The sequence below is a fragment of the Phallusia mammillata genome, chromosome 6 (assembly GCF_965637545.1).
Source record: "Phallusia mammillata chromosome 6, kaPhaMamm4.hap1.1, whole genome shotgun sequence".
Lineage (NCBI taxonomy): Eukaryota > Metazoa > Chordata > Ascidiacea > Phlebobranchia > Ascidiidae > Phallusia > Phallusia mammillata.
In genome coordinates this window covers 14,325,646-14,341,626 of record NC_137257.1, presented here as the reverse complement: position 1 = coordinate 14,341,626, position 15,981 = coordinate 14,325,646, and the positions used below count along the sequence as shown (strand labels likewise).

The 15,981-nt window shown below is 60.0% G+C and overlaps 17 protein-coding genes across 17 annotated transcripts in view; 13 read left to right on the top strand and 4 right to left on the bottom strand.

The window, feature by feature from the left end:
- Positions 1 to 15,981, bottom strand: part of LOC145232755 (uncharacterized) — an 83,294-nt gene that overhangs the window by 51,540 nt on the left and 15,773 nt on the right. The gene's annotated exons all lie outside the window — the stretch shown is intronic.
- Positions 215 to 935, top strand: LOC145234724 (uncharacterized). Its single transcript, XM_080099450.1, has one exon. It carries the CDS (start codon positions 281 to 283, stop codon positions 875 to 877), a length of 597 nt encoding a protein of 198 aa, XP_079955576.1. The 5' UTR covers positions 215 to 280; the 3' UTR covers positions 878 to 935.
- Positions 1,006 to 1,529, top strand: LOC145234722 (histone H4). Its single transcript, XM_080099448.1, has one exon. It carries the CDS (start codon positions 1,157 to 1,159, stop codon positions 1,466 to 1,468), a length of 312 nt encoding a protein of 103 aa, XP_079955574.1. The 5' UTR covers positions 1,006 to 1,156; the 3' UTR covers positions 1,469 to 1,529.
- LOC145234365 (histone H3) lies at positions 1,805 to 2,215 on the top strand. Its single transcript, XM_080099100.1, has one exon. The coding sequence runs from the start codon at positions 1,805 to 1,807 to the stop codon at positions 2,213 to 2,215; it is 411 nt and encodes a 136-aa protein (XP_079955226.1).
- LOC145234364 (histone H2A) lies at positions 2,797 to 3,174 on the bottom strand. Its single transcript, XM_080099099.1, has one exon. The coding sequence runs from the start codon at positions 3,172 to 3,174 to the stop codon at positions 2,797 to 2,799; it is 378 nt and encodes a 125-aa protein (XP_079955225.1).
- On the top strand, positions 3,411 to 4,125 carry LOC145234719 (histone H2B.2-like). The gene has a single exon (XM_080099444.1). It carries the CDS (start codon positions 3,411 to 3,413, stop codon positions 3,834 to 3,836), a length of 426 nt encoding a protein of 141 aa, XP_079955570.1. The 3' UTR covers positions 3,837 to 4,125.
- Positions 5,216 to 5,928, top strand: LOC145234723 (uncharacterized). The gene has a single exon (XM_080099449.1). The coding sequence runs from the start codon at positions 5,274 to 5,276 to the stop codon at positions 5,868 to 5,870; it is 597 nt and encodes a 198-aa protein (XP_079955575.1). The 5' UTR covers positions 5,216 to 5,273; the 3' UTR covers positions 5,871 to 5,928.
- On the top strand, positions 5,999 to 6,522 carry LOC145234721 (histone H4). Its single transcript, XM_080099447.1, has one exon. The coding sequence runs from the start codon at positions 6,150 to 6,152 to the stop codon at positions 6,459 to 6,461; it is 312 nt and encodes a 103-aa protein (XP_079955573.1). The 5' UTR covers positions 5,999 to 6,149; the 3' UTR covers positions 6,462 to 6,522.
- Positions 6,798 to 7,208, top strand: LOC145234363 (histone H3). The gene has a single exon (XM_080099098.1). It carries the CDS (start codon positions 6,798 to 6,800, stop codon positions 7,206 to 7,208), a length of 411 nt encoding a protein of 136 aa, XP_079955224.1.
- On the bottom strand, positions 7,790 to 8,167 carry LOC145234361 (histone H2A). Its single transcript, XM_080099097.1, has one exon. It carries the CDS (start codon positions 8,165 to 8,167, stop codon positions 7,790 to 7,792), a length of 378 nt encoding a protein of 125 aa, XP_079955223.1.
- On the top strand, positions 8,404 to 9,118 carry LOC145234720 (histone H2B.2-like). The gene has a single exon (XM_080099446.1). The coding sequence runs from the start codon at positions 8,404 to 8,406 to the stop codon at positions 8,827 to 8,829; it is 426 nt and encodes a 141-aa protein (XP_079955572.1). The 3' UTR covers positions 8,830 to 9,118.
- LOC145234718 (uncharacterized) lies at positions 10,201 to 10,921 on the top strand. Its single transcript, XM_080099443.1, has one exon. The coding sequence runs from the start codon at positions 10,267 to 10,269 to the stop codon at positions 10,861 to 10,863; it is 597 nt and encodes a 198-aa protein (XP_079955569.1). The 5' UTR covers positions 10,201 to 10,266; the 3' UTR covers positions 10,864 to 10,921.
- LOC145234717 (histone H4) lies at positions 10,992 to 11,515 on the top strand. The gene has a single exon (XM_080099442.1). The coding sequence runs from the start codon at positions 11,143 to 11,145 to the stop codon at positions 11,452 to 11,454; it is 312 nt and encodes a 103-aa protein (XP_079955568.1). The 5' UTR covers positions 10,992 to 11,142; the 3' UTR covers positions 11,455 to 11,515.
- On the top strand, positions 11,791 to 12,201 carry LOC145234360 (histone H3). The gene has a single exon (XM_080099096.1). The coding sequence runs from the start codon at positions 11,791 to 11,793 to the stop codon at positions 12,199 to 12,201; it is 411 nt and encodes a 136-aa protein (XP_079955222.1).
- On the bottom strand, positions 12,783 to 13,160 carry LOC145234359 (histone H2A). Its single transcript, XM_080099095.1, has one exon. It carries the CDS (start codon positions 13,158 to 13,160, stop codon positions 12,783 to 12,785), a length of 378 nt encoding a protein of 125 aa, XP_079955221.1.
- Positions 13,397 to 14,111, top strand: LOC145234715 (histone H2B.2-like). The gene has a single exon (XM_080099441.1). It carries the CDS (start codon positions 13,397 to 13,399, stop codon positions 13,820 to 13,822), a length of 426 nt encoding a protein of 141 aa, XP_079955567.1. The 3' UTR covers positions 13,823 to 14,111.
- Positions 15,196 to 15,914, top strand: LOC145233345 (uncharacterized). Its single transcript, XM_080098058.1, has one exon. The coding sequence runs from the start codon at positions 15,260 to 15,262 to the stop codon at positions 15,854 to 15,856; it is 597 nt and encodes a 198-aa protein (XP_079954184.1). The 5' UTR covers positions 15,196 to 15,259; the 3' UTR covers positions 15,857 to 15,914.

Below are 15,981 nucleotides of genomic sequence, written 5' to 3'. Positions count from 1 at the left end.
GGCGCGGTGCCGGTCTGCAATTGCGCTGGCGTGCGCCCTGAGCGCTACGCTCCTCGACAGGGCACAGGCCGACGCCGAGCGACCTGGGGCCGCGCTTGGGCAGGCCCGCGTTTAGGCGATTCAAGCACAAACAGCAAGTAGCACCCGCACCGTCGGCGGGCTTTCCGAAACGTCGTTTCGCGTTAGTGCGGACACGCCGTACAAATACGCGTCGAAGCCGCTCGACCGGCAAACGTCATTTCTTTGTCAGTCAGTCAGTCAGTCACTAGCAGAAATCAAAATGTCCGACGCGAAGAGCGCAGGAAAGAAGCAGGCCAGCAAGAAGGCGGCCGCGCCCAAGGCGCACCCCACATACCAGGAGATGATCAGCGCTGCCATCGCGCAGCTGAAGGAGAGGGGCGGCTCGTCGCGCCAGGCGATCGCCAAGTACATCAAGGCCAACTACAAGGTGGGTGACTCGGCCGACAGCCATATCAAGCTGGCGCTGCGGCGCCTTGCCGAAAAGGGCCAGTTGGCACGCACCAAGGGCACCGGCGCGTCCGGCTCCTTCAAGCTCGTGAAGCCGCAGGCCGGCGAGGGCAAGAAGAAGAAGAAGCCCAAGGCAGCAGCCGGCAAGAAGGCGGACAAGCCCAAGGCGGCCGCAGCCAAGAAGGACGCGAAGAAGTCCCCGAAAAAGAAGCCGGCCGCCAAAAAAGCGCCTGCCAAGAAGGCGGCGGCGGGCAAGAAGTCGTCACCCAAGAAGGCGGCCAAGCAAGCGAAAAGGGCCCCGGCTGCGGCGGCTAAGAAGTCACCCAAGAAGACGGCTGTGAAGGCGAAGAAACCGGCAGCCAAGAAGCAGGCCAAAAAGCCTGCCGCCAAGAAGGCGACCAAGAAGTAGAGCGGAGCGCGGTAGATTTTCCGCGCGCAACAAAAACGGCTCTTTTCAGGGCCACCCACACTTTCGCAAAGGGAAAAACAACTCGTGTTTTGCGCGCGCCAGTCGCACTTAGCCTTTCGAAACTGAAATTCCTACCATTCGTTGCCGAGCCATGGCTCCGCTGCGCCGAATGCGGACATATTGTGCATATTCGCTTCGCTTACGTTCGTTTTCATACTTTATAAGCCGGAGGCGGGCCTGGAGACGCACCACAACGGAAACAACAACGTTATCGTCATCATGTCAGGACGCGGCAAAGGTGGCAAAGGATTGGGAAAGGGAGGCGCGAAGAGGCACAGGAAGGTGCTGCGTGACAACATCCAGGGCATTACCAAGCCTGCGATCAGGCGTCTTGCCCGCCGTGGCGGAGTCAAGCGAATTTCGGGTCTCATCTACGAGGAGACTCGCGGCGTGCTCAAGGTCTTCCTCGAGAACGTGATCCGCGACGCTGTCACCTACACCGAGCACGCCAAGAGGAAGACGGTCACGGCATTGGACGTCGTCTACGCCCTGAAACGCCAGGGACGCACCCTGTACGGCTTCGGAGGCTAGGCTGCCAGCACCTTTCGGACTTGTCACAAGCGGCAACAACAACAAAATCGGCCCTTTTCAGGGCCACCCATACTTGGCGGGAGAGAATTTTGCGAGAAGGGGCGGCTAGGCTAGGCCAGGCCCGGGGCCTTGGCGGCGCTCGTTTTTGCGCAGAAATACACTCGTTTCGCGGCCGGCCGCTTGGCCGGTGCGGCGAGATCAAAGCGCTGATTGGCCGAGTCGGAATTTGGCAAACCAATGGGCGCGAGTCCCCGAAGGTATAAAAGTCCCACCGAAAGCTTTCGGCTCATCAGTCTGACAGCAGCAGCCGGCGCGGTAGCAACGAGACAGAGTAGAATGGCACGTACCAAGCAAACAGCTCGCAAGTCGACCGGAGGCAAGGCGCCACGTAAGCAACTGGCCACCAAGGCCGCTCGCAAGAGCGCGCCGGCTACCGGGGGCGTGAAGAAGCCCCATCGGTACAGGCCAGGAACTGTGGCCCTCCGTGAGATCAGGCGTTACCAGAAGTCGACCGAGCTTCTCATCCGCAAGCTGCCCTTCCAGCGGCTGGTGCGCGAGATCGCTCAGGACTTCAAGACCGACCTGCGCTTCCAGAGCAGCGCCGTGATGGCTCTGCAGGAGGCCAGCGAGGCCTACCTGGTCGGCCTCTTCGAGGACACCAACTTGTGCGCGATCCACGCCAAGCGCGTCACCATCATGCCAAAGGACATCCAGCTCGCACGCCGCATCCGCGGGGAGCGCGCGTAAGAAGCGGCACACCAACAACCAAAACGGCTCTTTTCAGAGCCACCTAAACCCTTGCGAAAGAGATACTTGACTTGTTTCGGGGGCCGGCGCGTCGTGCCATTTTTTTACGGCGTAAGTAAGTACGCTTGCCTGCGATGTGCGCGGCAAAAACAGGAACATGGCCGCCGCCGGCTAGTCTCTTTTGCCGTGTTTCGAAATGGCATTTCGTTTCGTTGGGTGAAATTCAATTGCGCGAGGACAGTTGCTCGCTGGAGCATGAATGACGCACATTAAAGGCTCGTTTCGCCCGGAGCCGGAGCCCTGGTCGAACTCGACGACAAAGGCAACAGGGTGCACAGTGACGTCATGTAGGGCTGTGTTGTGAAATTGGAATGCGGTTTCAATTGGTCGAAATAGTTTGCCATCGCAAAAATTGGGCAAAGGCTACAAGGAAGACATTCGTTCGGGGCGAGCAATGCACGGTCCCGGGCCGCAGCGGGGGGGGGGGGCGGCCATCTTGAAATCTCTTTTGCGAAAAATTCGGGTGGCTCTGAAAAGAGCCGTTTTTCGGTTTGCACCACGTACGAGACAGGGGCGACGATTTAGGCTTTCTTGGAGGTCTTCTTTGGCAGAAGGACGGCCTGGATATTGGGCAGGACGCCGCCCTGCGCAACGGTGACTCCGCTGAGCAGCTTGTTCAGCTCCTCGTCGTTGCGGATGGCCAACTGCAGGTGGCGCGGGATGATGCGGGTCTTCTTGTTGTCGCGGGCTGCGTTGCCGGCCAACTCGAGAACCTCGGCGCTAAGGTATTCAAGCACCGCGGCCAGATACACGGGCGCGCCAGCTCCCACCCGGTCCGAGTAGTTGCCGTTGCGCAGAAGCCTGTGCACACGACCGACCGGGAACTGCAGTCCAGCGCGCGACGATCGGCTTTTGGGCTTTGCCTTGGACTTACCGCCACCTTTACCACGTCCTGACATATTGCTGACTGCTGATTGTTTGCCTGCTTAGCTGAGCGAATGACAAACCAAACAAGGTCGAATGCCTGCCACTCGCCGCCCTTCTCCTTTTATAGCTCTCGCCTTTGTCGAAATTCTCTCGCACTCCGATCACGCTCGGATCACGACTCGACCACAAGGGGCCATTGTTTCCTTTTGCTCCCGGGAGCGCCGCTCGTCGGGAGGACGGACGCCTCATTTGCATGGAGCGCCTATAAATGCCCGCGGTGGCCGGAGAGCCGCTCAGTTCGTTTCCTTTCGAAAGAAATTCAGTGAGCAGCAGCATGGCAGCTAGCAAAGGCACCAAGAAGGCAGTGAAGAAGGCCGCGCCGGCCGACAAGACCAAGAAGCGGCGAAAGCGCAGACGCGAGACCTTCAGCATCTACATTTACAAGGTGTTGAAGCAGGTGCACCCCGACACCGGCATCTCGAGCCGGGCGATGGGCATCATGAACTCGTTCGTCAACGACGTGTTCGAGCGCATCGCCGGCGAGGCGTCGCGCCTGTCGCTCTACAACAAGCGGTCGACCATCAGCAGCCGCGAGATCCAGACCTCGGTCCGTCTGCTCCTGCCCGGCGAATTGGCCAAGCACGCGGTGTCCGAAGGCACCAAGGCCGTCACCAAGTACACCAGCTCCAAGTAAGCAAGCCACCACCACCAGCAGCAAGCGCCGCCGCGGGGGGCCTCATCCTCAGCGAGCGCCGCCGCCGCCGCCAACCAAAACGGCTCTTTTCAGAGCCACCCGATCGTTCAGGGAGAGAATCAATCGCGAGCGCCGAAAGGCCTGCTTTGCCGACTTTCTTGTCGTTTCTGTTTTTTTGCTTTTTTTTCCCTTCTCATTTTGCTCCGTGCCAACAAGAAAAAACAAAAACCAAAAAATGTCGTTGCGCACAATGTACCGCCGCCACGGCAAAGCGCACTTTGCTTTTTGTGTTGGCCACTTCAGCGTTGGGACCACCCTCGATCTAGCCGCTTTTTCGCGAGTCGAGTCGACAGGCAAACACTGTTTGTTTTCAATGCCCCCAAAACTGCGCCGTTGCCAGCCCAGTTCAGTTCCGCTGCCACTCGGAAAAAAAACGACCCGACCTCGCCGAACCGAAACTCAACCAGTAGCCCGAGGGAAAAACCCCAGACCGCGAACGATTTTACAGCCATTAAAAGGAACACAAGTGCGTCATAACCTGCCGCAAGCCAGAGAAATAGGAAAAGATGGACAAAGCGGCAACACCGCGCGCTCGGCTTTACGTGCGCCGCACGATTTCGCCTCCTGCCAATACCCACGCGCGCATCGAACCGCAAAAGCCGCGCAAACTGGCGAAACAAAATACTGAAACGTGGTGCAGCAAGCCGACCGGCGAACTAACGACAACCGTCAGGCGCCACCCGCCCCACCGACGAGCCGAACCCGTGCAAATGCGTCGACAAAACGCAATCAACGGGCGCGAGGCCAAGGGCCAAGGCAAACAACCAAACAACCAAACACGCGTGCTGTCTCACTTTCGGCCCTCTCTCTTTCGCTCTGGTGGCCCGACCAGCGGCGTGACCCCTGCTGCGCACGCGCCGGGCCCAACCTGTACTAACCCGCGGCCTTGGCGGCCCCACCACTTCGACCCGCACCACCGCACCGGACAGTGCCCGGTGCCACGAGCTCCGGGCCACCTGGGACTTGCGTTTTCGACAAGAGAAATCGCCTGAATCCGTCCCACCCGGGCCCACGCCCGCGTGAAGGCCACGCCTGCACTCGACCGGGCGCACCGCACACCTTGCCGCCTCGCTCCTGAGCCCCCCGTGGAGCGCGGCGGCGCGGTGCCGGTCTGCAATTGCGCTGGCGTGCGCCCTGAGCGCTACGCTCCTCGACAGGGCACAGGCCGACGCCGAGCGACCTGGGGCCGCGCTTGGGCAGGCCCGCGTTTAGGCGATTCAAGCACAAACAGCAAGTTGCACCCGCACCGTCGGCGGGCTTTCCGAAACGTCGTTTCGCGTTAGTGCGGACACGCCGTACAAATACGCGTCGAAGCCGCTCGACCGGCAAACGTCATTTCTTTGTCAGTCAGTCAGTCAGTCACTAGCAGAAATCAAAATGTCCGACGCGAAGAGCGCAGGAAAGAAGCAGGCCAGCAAGAAGGCGGCCGCGCCCAAGGCGCACCCCACATACCAGGAGATGATCAGCGCTGCCATCGCGCAGCTGAAGGAGAGGGGCGGCTCGTCGCGCCAGGCGATCGCCAAGTACATCAAGGCCAACTACAAGGTGGGTGACTCGGCCGACAGCCATATCAAGCTGGCGCTGCGGCGCCTTGCCGAAAAGGGCCAGTTGGCACGCACCAAGGGCACCGGCGCGTCCGGCTCCTTCAAGCTCGTGAAGCCGCAGGCCGGCGAGGGCAAGAAGAAGAAGAAGCCCAAGGCAGCAGCCGGCAAGAAGGCGGACAAGCCCAAGGCGGCCGCAGCCAAGAAGGACGCGAAGAAGTCCCCGAAAAAGAAGCCGGCCGCCAAAAAAGCGCCTGCCAAGAAGGCGGCGGCGGGCAAGAAGTCGTCACCCAAGAAGGCGGCCAAGCAAGCGAAAAGGGCCCCGGCTGCGGCGGCTAAGAAGTCACCCAAGAAGACGGCTGTGAAGGCGAAGAAACCGGCAGCCAAGAAGCAGGCCAAAAAGCCTGCCGCCAAGAAGGCGACCAAGAAGTAGAGCGGAGCGCGGTAGATTTTCCGCGCGCAACAAAAACGGCTCTTTTCAGGGCCACCCACACTTTCGCAAAGGGAAAAACAACTCGTGTTTTGCGCGCGCCAGTCGCACTTAGCCTTTCGAAACTGAAATTCCTACCATTCGTTGCCGAGCCATGGCTCCGCTGCGCCGAATGCGGACATATTGTGCATATTCGCTTCGCTTACGTTCGTTTTCATACTTTATAAGCCGGAGGCGGGCCTGGAGACGCACCACAACGGAAACAACAACGTTATCGTCATCATGTCAGGACGCGGCAAAGGTGGCAAAGGATTGGGAAAGGGAGGCGCGAAGAGGCACAGGAAGGTGCTGCGTGACAACATCCAGGGCATTACCAAGCCTGCGATCAGGCGTCTTGCCCGCCGTGGCGGAGTCAAGCGAATTTCGGGTCTCATCTACGAGGAGACTCGCGGCGTGCTCAAGGTCTTCCTCGAGAACGTGATCCGCGACGCTGTCACCTACACCGAGCACGCCAAGAGGAAGACGGTCACGGCATTGGACGTCGTCTACGCCCTGAAACGCCAGGGACGCACCCTGTACGGCTTCGGAGGCTAGGCTGCCAGCACCTTTCGGACTTGTCACAAGCGGCAACAACAACAAAATCGGCCCTTTTCAGGGCCACCCATACTTGGCGGGAGAGAATTTTGCGAGAAGGGGCGGCTAGGCTAGGCCAGGCCCGGGGCCTTGGCGGCGCTCGTTTTTGCGCAGAAATACACTCGTTTCGCGGCCGGCCGCTTGGCCGGTGCGGCGAGATCAAAGCGCTGATTGGCCGAGTCGGAATTTGGCAAACCAATGGGCGCGAGTCCCCGAAGGTATAAAAGTCCCACCGAAAGCTTTCGGCTCATCAGTCTGACAGCAGCAGCCGGCGCGGTAGCAACGAGACAGAGTAGAATGGCACGTACCAAGCAAACAGCTCGCAAGTCGACCGGAGGCAAGGCGCCACGTAAGCAACTGGCCACCAAGGCCGCTCGCAAGAGCGCGCCGGCTACCGGGGGCGTGAAGAAGCCCCATCGGTACAGGCCAGGAACTGTGGCCCTCCGTGAGATCAGGCGTTACCAGAAGTCGACCGAGCTTCTCATCCGCAAGCTGCCCTTCCAGCGGCTGGTGCGCGAGATCGCTCAGGACTTCAAGACCGACCTGCGCTTCCAGAGCAGCGCCGTGATGGCTCTGCAGGAGGCCAGCGAGGCCTACCTGGTCGGCCTCTTCGAGGACACCAACTTGTGCGCGATCCACGCCAAGCGCGTCACCATCATGCCAAAGGACATCCAGCTCGCACGCCGCATCCGCGGGGAGCGCGCGTAAGAAGCGGCACACCAACAACCAAAACGGCTCTTTTCAGAGCCACCTAAACCCTTGCGAAAGAGATACTTGACTTGTTTCGGGGGCCGGCGCGTCGTGCCATTTTTTTACGGCGTAAGTAAGTACGCTTGCCTGCGATGTGCGCGGCAAAAACAGGAACATGGCCGCCGCCGGCTAGTCTCTTTTGCCGTGTTTCGAAATGGCATTTCGTTTCGTTGGGTGAAATTCAATTGCGCGAGGACAGTTGCTCGCTGGAGCATGAATGACGCACATTAAAGGCTCGTTTCGCCCGGAGCCGGAGCCCTGGTCGAACTCGACGACAAAGGCAACAGGGTGCACAGTGACGTCATGTAGGGCTGTGTTGTGAAATTGGAATGCGGTTTCAATTGGTCGAAATAGTTTGCCATCGCAAAAATTGGGCAAAGGCTACAAGGAAGACATTCGTTCGGGGCGAGCAATGCACGGTCCCGGGCCGCAGCGGGGGGGGGGGGCGGCCATCTTGAAATCTCTTTTGCGAAAAATTCGGGTGGCTCTGAAAAGAGCCGTTTTTCGGTTTGCACCACGTACGAGACAGGGGCGACGATTTAGGCTTTCTTGGAGGTCTTCTTTGGCAGAAGGACGGCCTGGATATTGGGCAGGACGCCGCCCTGCGCAACGGTGACTCCGCTGAGCAGCTTGTTCAGCTCCTCGTCGTTGCGGATGGCCAACTGCAGGTGGCGCGGGATGATGCGGGTCTTCTTGTTGTCGCGGGCTGCGTTGCCGGCCAACTCGAGAACCTCGGCGCTAAGGTATTCAAGCACCGCGGCCAGATACACGGGCGCGCCAGCTCCCACCCGGTCCGAGTAGTTGCCGTTGCGCAGAAGCCTGTGCACACGACCGACCGGGAACTGCAGTCCAGCGCGCGACGATCGGCTTTTGGGCTTTGCCTTGGACTTACCGCCACCTTTACCACGTCCTGACATATTGCTGACTGCTGATTGTTTGCCTGCTTAGCTGAGCGAATGACAAACCAAACAAGGTCGAATGCCTGCCACTCGCCGCCCTTCTCCTTTTATAGCTCTCGCCTTTGTCGAAATTCTCTCGCACTCCGATCACGCTCGGATCACGACTCGACCACAAGGGGCCATTGTTTCCTTTTGCTCCCGGGAGCGCCGCTCGTCGGGAGGACGGACGCCTCATTTGCATGGAGCGCCTATAAATGCCCGCGGTGGCCGGAGAGCCGCTCAGTTCGTTTCCTTTCGAAAGAAATTCAGTGAGCAGCAGCATGGCAGCTAGCAAAGGCACCAAGAAGGCAGTGAAGAAGGCCGCGCCGGCCGACAAGACCAAGAAGCGGCGAAAGCGCAGACGCGAGACCTTCAGCATCTACATTTACAAGGTGTTGAAGCAGGTGCACCCCGACACCGGCATCTCGAGCCGGGCGATGGGCATCATGAACTCGTTCGTCAACGACGTGTTCGAGCGCATCGCCGGCGAGGCGTCGCGCCTGTCGCTCTACAACAAGCGGTCGACCATCAGCAGCCGCGAGATCCAGACCTCGGTCCGTCTGCTCCTGCCCGGCGAATTGGCCAAGCACGCGGTGTCCGAAGGCACCAAGGCCGTCACCAAGTACACCAGCTCCAAGTAAGCAAGCCACCACCACCAGCAGCAAGCGCCGCCGCGGGGGGCCTCATCCTCAGCGAGCGCCGCCGCCGCCGCCAACCAAAACGGCTCTTTTCAGAGCCACCCGATCGTTCAGGGAGAGAATCAATCGCGAGCGCCGAAAGGCCTGCTTTGCCGACTTTCTTGTCGTTTCTGTTTTTTTGCTTTTTTTTCCCTTCTCATTTTGCTCCGTGCCAACAAGAAAAAACAAAAACCAAAAAATGTCGTTGCGCACAATGTACCGCCGCCACGGCAAAGCGCACTTTGCTTTTTGTGTTGGCCACTTCAGCGTTGGGACCACCCTCGATCTAGCCGCTTTTTCGCGAGTCGAGTCGACAGGCAAACACTGTTTGTTTTCAATGCCCCCAAAACTGCGCCGTTGCCAGCCCAGTTCAGTTCCGCTGCCACTCGGAAAAAAAACGACCCGACCTCGCCGAACCGAAACTCAACCAGTAGCCCGAGGGAAAAACCCCAGACCGCGAACGATTTTACAGCCATTAAAAGGAACACAAGTGCGTCATAACCTGCCGCAAGCCAGAGAAATAGGAAAAGATGGACAAAGCGGCAACACCGCGCGCTCGGCTTTACGTGCGCCGCACGATTTCGCCTCCTGCCAATACCCACGCGCGCATCGAACCGCAAAAGCCGCGCAAACTGGCGAAACAAAATACTGAAACGTGGTGCAGCAAGCCGACCGGCGAACTAACGACAACCGTCAGGCGCCACCCGCCCCACCGACGAGCCGAACCCGTGCAAATGCGTCGACAAAACGCAATCAACGGGCGCGAGGCCAAGGGCCAAGGCAAACAACCAAACAACCAAACACGCGTGCTGTCTCACTTTCGGCCCTCTCTCTTTCGCTCTGGTGGCCCGACCAGCGGCGTGACCCCTGCTGCGCACGCGCCGGGCCCAACCTGTACTAACCCGCGGCCTTGGCGGCCCCACCACTTCGACCCGCACCACCGCACCGGACAGTGCCCGGTGCCACGAGCTCCGGGCCACCTGGGACTTGCGTTTTCGACAAGAGAAATCGCCTGAATCCGTCCCACCCGGGCCCACGCCCGCGTGAAGGCCACGCCTGCACTCGACCGGGCGCACCGCACACCTTGCCGCCTCGCTCCTGAGCCCCCCGTGGAGCGCGGCGGCGCGGTGCCGGTCTGCAATTGCGCTGGCGTGCGCCCTGAGCGCTACGCTCCTCGACAGGGCACAGGCCGACGCCGAGCGACCTGGGGCCGCGCTTGGGCAGGCCCGCGTTTAGGCGATTCAAGCACAAACAGCAAGTAGCACCCGCACCGTCGGCGGGCTTTCCGAAACGTCGTTTCGCGTTAGTGCGGACACGCCGTACAAATACGCGTCGAAGCCGCTCGACCGGCAAACGTCATTTCTTTGTCAGTCAGTCAGTCAGTCACTAGCAGAAATCAAAATGTCCGACGCGAAGAGCGCAGGAAAGAAGCAGGCCAGCAAGAAGGCGGCCGCGCCCAAGGCGCACCCCACATACCAGGAGATGATCAGCGCTGCCATCGCGCAGCTGAAGGAGAGGGGCGGCTCGTCGCGCCAGGCGATCGCCAAGTACATCAAGGCCAACTACAAGGTGGGTGACTCGGCCGACAGCCATATCAAGCTGGCGCTGCGGCGCCTTGCCGAAAAGGGCCAGTTGGCACGCACCAAGGGCACCGGCGCGTCCGGCTCCTTCAAGCTCGTGAAGCCGCAGGCCGGCGAGGGCAAGAAGAAGAAGAAGCCCAAGGCAGCAGCCGGCAAGAAGGCGGACAAGCCCAAGGCGGCCGCAGCCAAGAAGGACGCGAAGAAGTCCCCGAAAAAGAAGCCGGCCGCCAAAAAAGCGCCTGCCAAGAAGGCGGCGGCGGGCAAGAAGTCGTCACCCAAGAAGGCGGCCAAGCAAGCGAAAAGGGCCCCGGCTGCGGCGGCTAAGAAGTCACCCAAGAAGACGGCTGTGAAGGCGAAGAAACCGGCAGCCAAGAAGCAGGCCAAAAAGCCTGCCGCCAAGAAGGCGACCAAGAAGTAGAGCGGAGCGCGGTAGATTTTCCGCGCGCAACAAAAACGGCTCTTTTCAGGGCCACCCACACTTTCGCAAAGGGAAAAACAACTCGTGTTTTGCGCGCGCCAGTCGCACTTAGCCTTTCGAAACTGAAATTCCTACCATTCGTTGCCGAGCCATGGCTCCGCTGCGCCGAATGCGGACATATTGTGCATATTCGCTTCGCTTACGTTCGTTTTCATACTTTATAAGCCGGAGGCGGGCCTGGAGACGCACCACAACGGAAACAACAACGTTATCGTCATCATGTCAGGACGCGGCAAAGGTGGCAAAGGATTGGGAAAGGGAGGCGCGAAGAGGCACAGGAAGGTGCTGCGTGACAACATCCAGGGCATTACCAAGCCTGCGATCAGGCGTCTTGCCCGCCGTGGCGGAGTCAAGCGAATTTCGGGTCTCATCTACGAGGAGACTCGCGGCGTGCTCAAGGTCTTCCTCGAGAACGTGATCCGCGACGCTGTCACCTACACCGAGCACGCCAAGAGGAAGACGGTCACGGCATTGGACGTCGTCTACGCCCTGAAACGCCAGGGACGCACCCTGTACGGCTTCGGAGGCTAGGCTGCCAGCACCTTTCGGACTTGTCACAAGCGGCAACAACAACAAAATCGGCCCTTTTCAGGGCCACCCATACTTGGCGGGAGAGAATTTTGCGAGAAGGGGCGGCTAGGCTAGGCCAGGCCCGGGGCCTTGGCGGCGCTCGTTTTTGCGCAGAAATACACTCGTTTCGCGGCCGGCCGCTTGGCCGGTGCGGCGAGATCAAAGCGCTGATTGGCCGAGTCGGAATTTGGCAAACCAATGGGCGCGAGTCCCCGAAGGTATAAAAGTCCCACCGAAAGCTTTCGGCTCATCAGTCTGACAGCAGCAGCCGGCGCGGTAGCAACGAGACAGAGTAGAATGGCACGTACCAAGCAAACAGCTCGCAAGTCGACCGGAGGCAAGGCGCCACGTAAGCAACTGGCCACCAAGGCCGCTCGCAAGAGCGCGCCGGCTACCGGGGGCGTGAAGAAGCCCCATCGGTACAGGCCAGGAACTGTGGCCCTCCGTGAGATCAGGCGTTACCAGAAGTCGACCGAGCTTCTCATCCGCAAGCTGCCCTTCCAGCGGCTGGTGCGCGAGATCGCTCAGGACTTCAAGACCGACCTGCGCTTCCAGAGCAGCGCCGTGATGGCTCTGCAGGAGGCCAGCGAGGCCTACCTGGTCGGCCTCTTCGAGGACACCAACTTGTGCGCGATCCACGCCAAGCGCGTCACCATCATGCCAAAGGACATCCAGCTCGCACGCCGCATCCGCGGGGAGCGCGCGTAAGAAGCGGCACACCAACAACCAAAACGGCTCTTTTCAGAGCCACCTAAACCCTTGCGAAAGAGATACTTGACTTGTTTCGGGGGCCGGCGCGTCGTGCCATTTTTTTACGGCGTAAGTAAGTACGCTTGCCTGCGATGTGCGCGGCAAAAACAGGAACATGGCCGCCGCCGGCTAGTCTCTTTTGCCGTGTTTCGAAATGGCATTTCGTTTCGTTGGGTGAAATTCAATTGCGCGAGGACAGTTGCTCGCTGGAGCATGAATGACGCACATTAAAGGCTCGTTTCGCCCGGAGCCGGAGCCCTGGTCGAACTCGACGACAAAGGCAACAGGGTGCACAGTGACGTCATGTAGGGCTGTGTTGTGAAATTGGAATGCGGTTTCAATTGGTCGAAATAGTTTGCCATCGCAAAAATTGGGCAAAGGCTACAAGGAAGACATTCGTTCGGGGCGAGCAATGCACGGTCCCGGGCCGCAGCGGGGGGGGGGGGCGGCCATCTTGAAATCTCTTTTGCGAAAAATTCGGGTGGCTCTGAAAAGAGCCGTTTTTCGGTTTGCACCACGTACGAGACAGGGGCGACGATTTAGGCTTTCTTGGAGGTCTTCTTTGGCAGAAGGACGGCCTGGATATTGGGCAGGACGCCGCCCTGCGCAACGGTGACTCCGCTGAGCAGCTTGTTCAGCTCCTCGTCGTTGCGGATGGCCAACTGCAGGTGGCGCGGGATGATGCGGGTCTTCTTGTTGTCGCGGGCTGCGTTGCCGGCCAACTCGAGAACCTCGGCGCTAAGGTATTCAAGCACCGCGGCCAGATACACGGGCGCGCCAGCTCCCACCCGGTCCGAGTAGTTGCCGTTGCGCAGAAGCCTGTGCACACGACCGACCGGGAACTGCAGTCCAGCGCGCGACGATCGGCTTTTGGGCTTTGCCTTGGACTTACCGCCACCTTTACCACGTCCTGACATATTGCTGACTGCTGATTGTTTGCCTGCTTAGCTGAGCGAATGACAAACCAAACAAGGTCGAATGCCTGCCACTCGCCGCCCTTCTCCTTTTATAGCTCTCGCCTTTGTCGAAATTCTCTCGCACTCCGATCACGCTCGGATCACGACTCGACCACAAGGGGCCATTGTTTCCTTTTGCTCCCGGGAGCGCCGCTCGTCGGGAGGACGGACGCCTCATTTGCATGGAGCGCCTATAAATGCCCGCGGTGGCCGGAGAGCCGCTCAGTTCGTTTCCTTTCGAAAGAAATTCAGTGAGCAGCAGCATGGCAGCTAGCAAAGGCACCAAGAAGGCAGTGAAGAAGGCCGCGCCGGCCGACAAGACCAAGAAGCGGCGAAAGCGCAGACGCGAGACCTTCAGCATCTACATTTACAAGGTGTTGAAGCAGGTGCACCCCGACACCGGCATCTCGAGCCGGGCGATGGGCATCATGAACTCGTTCGTCAACGACGTGTTCGAGCGCATCGCCGGCGAGGCGTCGCGCCTGTCGCTCTACAACAAGCGGTCGACCATCAGCAGCCGCGAGATCCAGACCTCGGTCCGTCTGCTCCTGCCCGGCGAATTGGCCAAGCACGCGGTGTCCGAAGGCACCAAGGCCGTCACCAAGTACACCAGCTCCAAGTAAGCAAGCCACCACCACCAGCAGCAAGCGCCGCCGCGGGGGGCCTCATCCTCAGCGAGCGCCGCCGCCGCCGCCAACCAAAACGGCTCTTTTCAGAGCCACCCGATCGTTCAGGGAGAGAATCAATCGCGAGCGCCGAAAGGCCTGCTTTGCCGACTTTCTTGTCGTTTCTGTTTTTTTGCTTTTTTTTCCCTTCTCATTTTGCTCCGTGCCAACAAGAAAAAACAAAAACCAAAAAATGTCGTTGCGCACAATGTACCGCCGCCACGGCAAAGCGCACTTTGCTTTTTGTGTTGGCCACTTCAGCGTTGGGACCACCCTCGATCTAGCCGCTTTTTCGCGAGTCGAGTCGACAGGCAAACACTGTTTGTTTTCAATGCCCCCAAAACTGCGCCGTTGCCAGCCCAGTTCAGTTCCGCTGCCACTCGGAAAAAAAACGACCCGACCTCGCCGAACCGAAACTCAACCAGTAGCCCGAGGGAAAAACCCCAGACCGCGAACGATTTTACAGCCATTAAAAGGAACACAAGTGCGTCATAACCTGCCGCAAGCCAGAGAAATAGGAAAAGATGGACAAAGCGGCAACACCGCGCGCTCGGCTTTACGTGCGCCGCACGATTTCGCCTCCTGCCAATACCCACGCGCGCATCGAACCGCAAAAGCCGCGCAAACTGGCGAAACAAAATACTGAAACGTGGTGCAGCAAGCCGACCGGCGAACTAACGACAACCGTCAGGCGCCACCCGCCCCACCGACGAGCCGAACCCGTGCAAATGCGTCGACAAAACGCAATCAACGGGCGCGAGGCCAAGGGCCAAGGCAAACAACCAAACAACCAAACACGCGTGCTGTCTCACTTTCGGCCCTCTCTCTTTCGCTCTGGTGGCCCGACCAGCGGCGTGACCCCTGCTGCGCACGCGCCGGGCCCAACCTGTACTAACCCGCGGCCTTGGCGGCCCCACCACTTCGACCCGCACCACCGCACCGGACAGTGCCCGGTGCCACGAGCTCCGGGCCACCTGGGACTTGCGTTTTCGACAAGAGAAATCGCCTGAATCCGTCCCACCCGGGCCCACGCCCGCGTGAAGGCCACGCCTGCACTCGACCGGGCGCACCGCACACCTTGCCGCCTCGCTCCTGAGCCCCCCGTGGAGCGCGGCGGCGCGGTGCCGGTCTGCAATTGCGCTGGCGTGCGCCCTGAGCGCTACGCTCCTCGACAGGGCACAGGCCGACGCCGAGCGACCTGGGGCCGCACTTGGGCAGGCCCGCGTTTAGGCGATTCAAGCACAAACAGCAAGTAGCACCCGCACCGTCGGCGGGCTTTCCGAAACGTCGTTTCGCGTTAGTGCGGACACGCCGTACAAATACGCGTCGAAGCCGCTCGACCGGCAAACGTCATTTCTTTGTCAGTCAGTCAGTCAGTCACTAGCAGAAATCAAAATGTCCGACGCGAAGAGCGCAGGAAAGAAGCAGGCCAGCAAGAAGGCGGCCGCGCCCAAGGCGCACCCCACATACCAGGAGATGATCAGCGCTGCCATCGCGCAGCTGAAGGAGAGGGGCGGCTCGTCGCGCCAGGCGATCGCCAAGTACATCAAGGCCAACTACAAGGTGGGTGACTCGGCCGACAGCCATATCAAGCTGGCGCTGCGGCGCCTTGCCGAAAAGGGCCAGTTGGCACGCACCAAGGGCACCGGCGCGTCCGGCTCCTTCAAGCTCGTGAAGCCGCAGGCCGGCGAGGGCAAGAAGAAGAAGAAGCCCAAGGCAGCAGCCGGCAAGAAGGCGGACAAGCCCAAGGCGGCCGCAGCCAAGAAGGACGCGAAGAAGTCCCCGAAAAAGAAGCCGGCCGCCAAAAAAGCGCCTGCCAAGAAGGCGGCGGCGGGCAAGAAGTCGTCACCCAAGAAGGCGGCCAAGCAAGCGAAAAGGGCCCCGGCTGCGGCGGCTAAGAAGTCACCCAAGAAGACGGCTGTGAAGGCGAAGAAACCGGCAGCCAAGAAGCAGGCCAAAAAGCCTGCCGCCAAGAAGGCGACCAAGAAGTAGAGCGGAGCGCGGTAGATTTTCCGCGCGCAACAAAAACGGCTCTTTTCAGGGCCACCCACACTTTCGCAAAGGGAAAAACAACTCGTGTTTTGCGCGCGCCAGTCGCACTTAGCCTTTCGAAACTG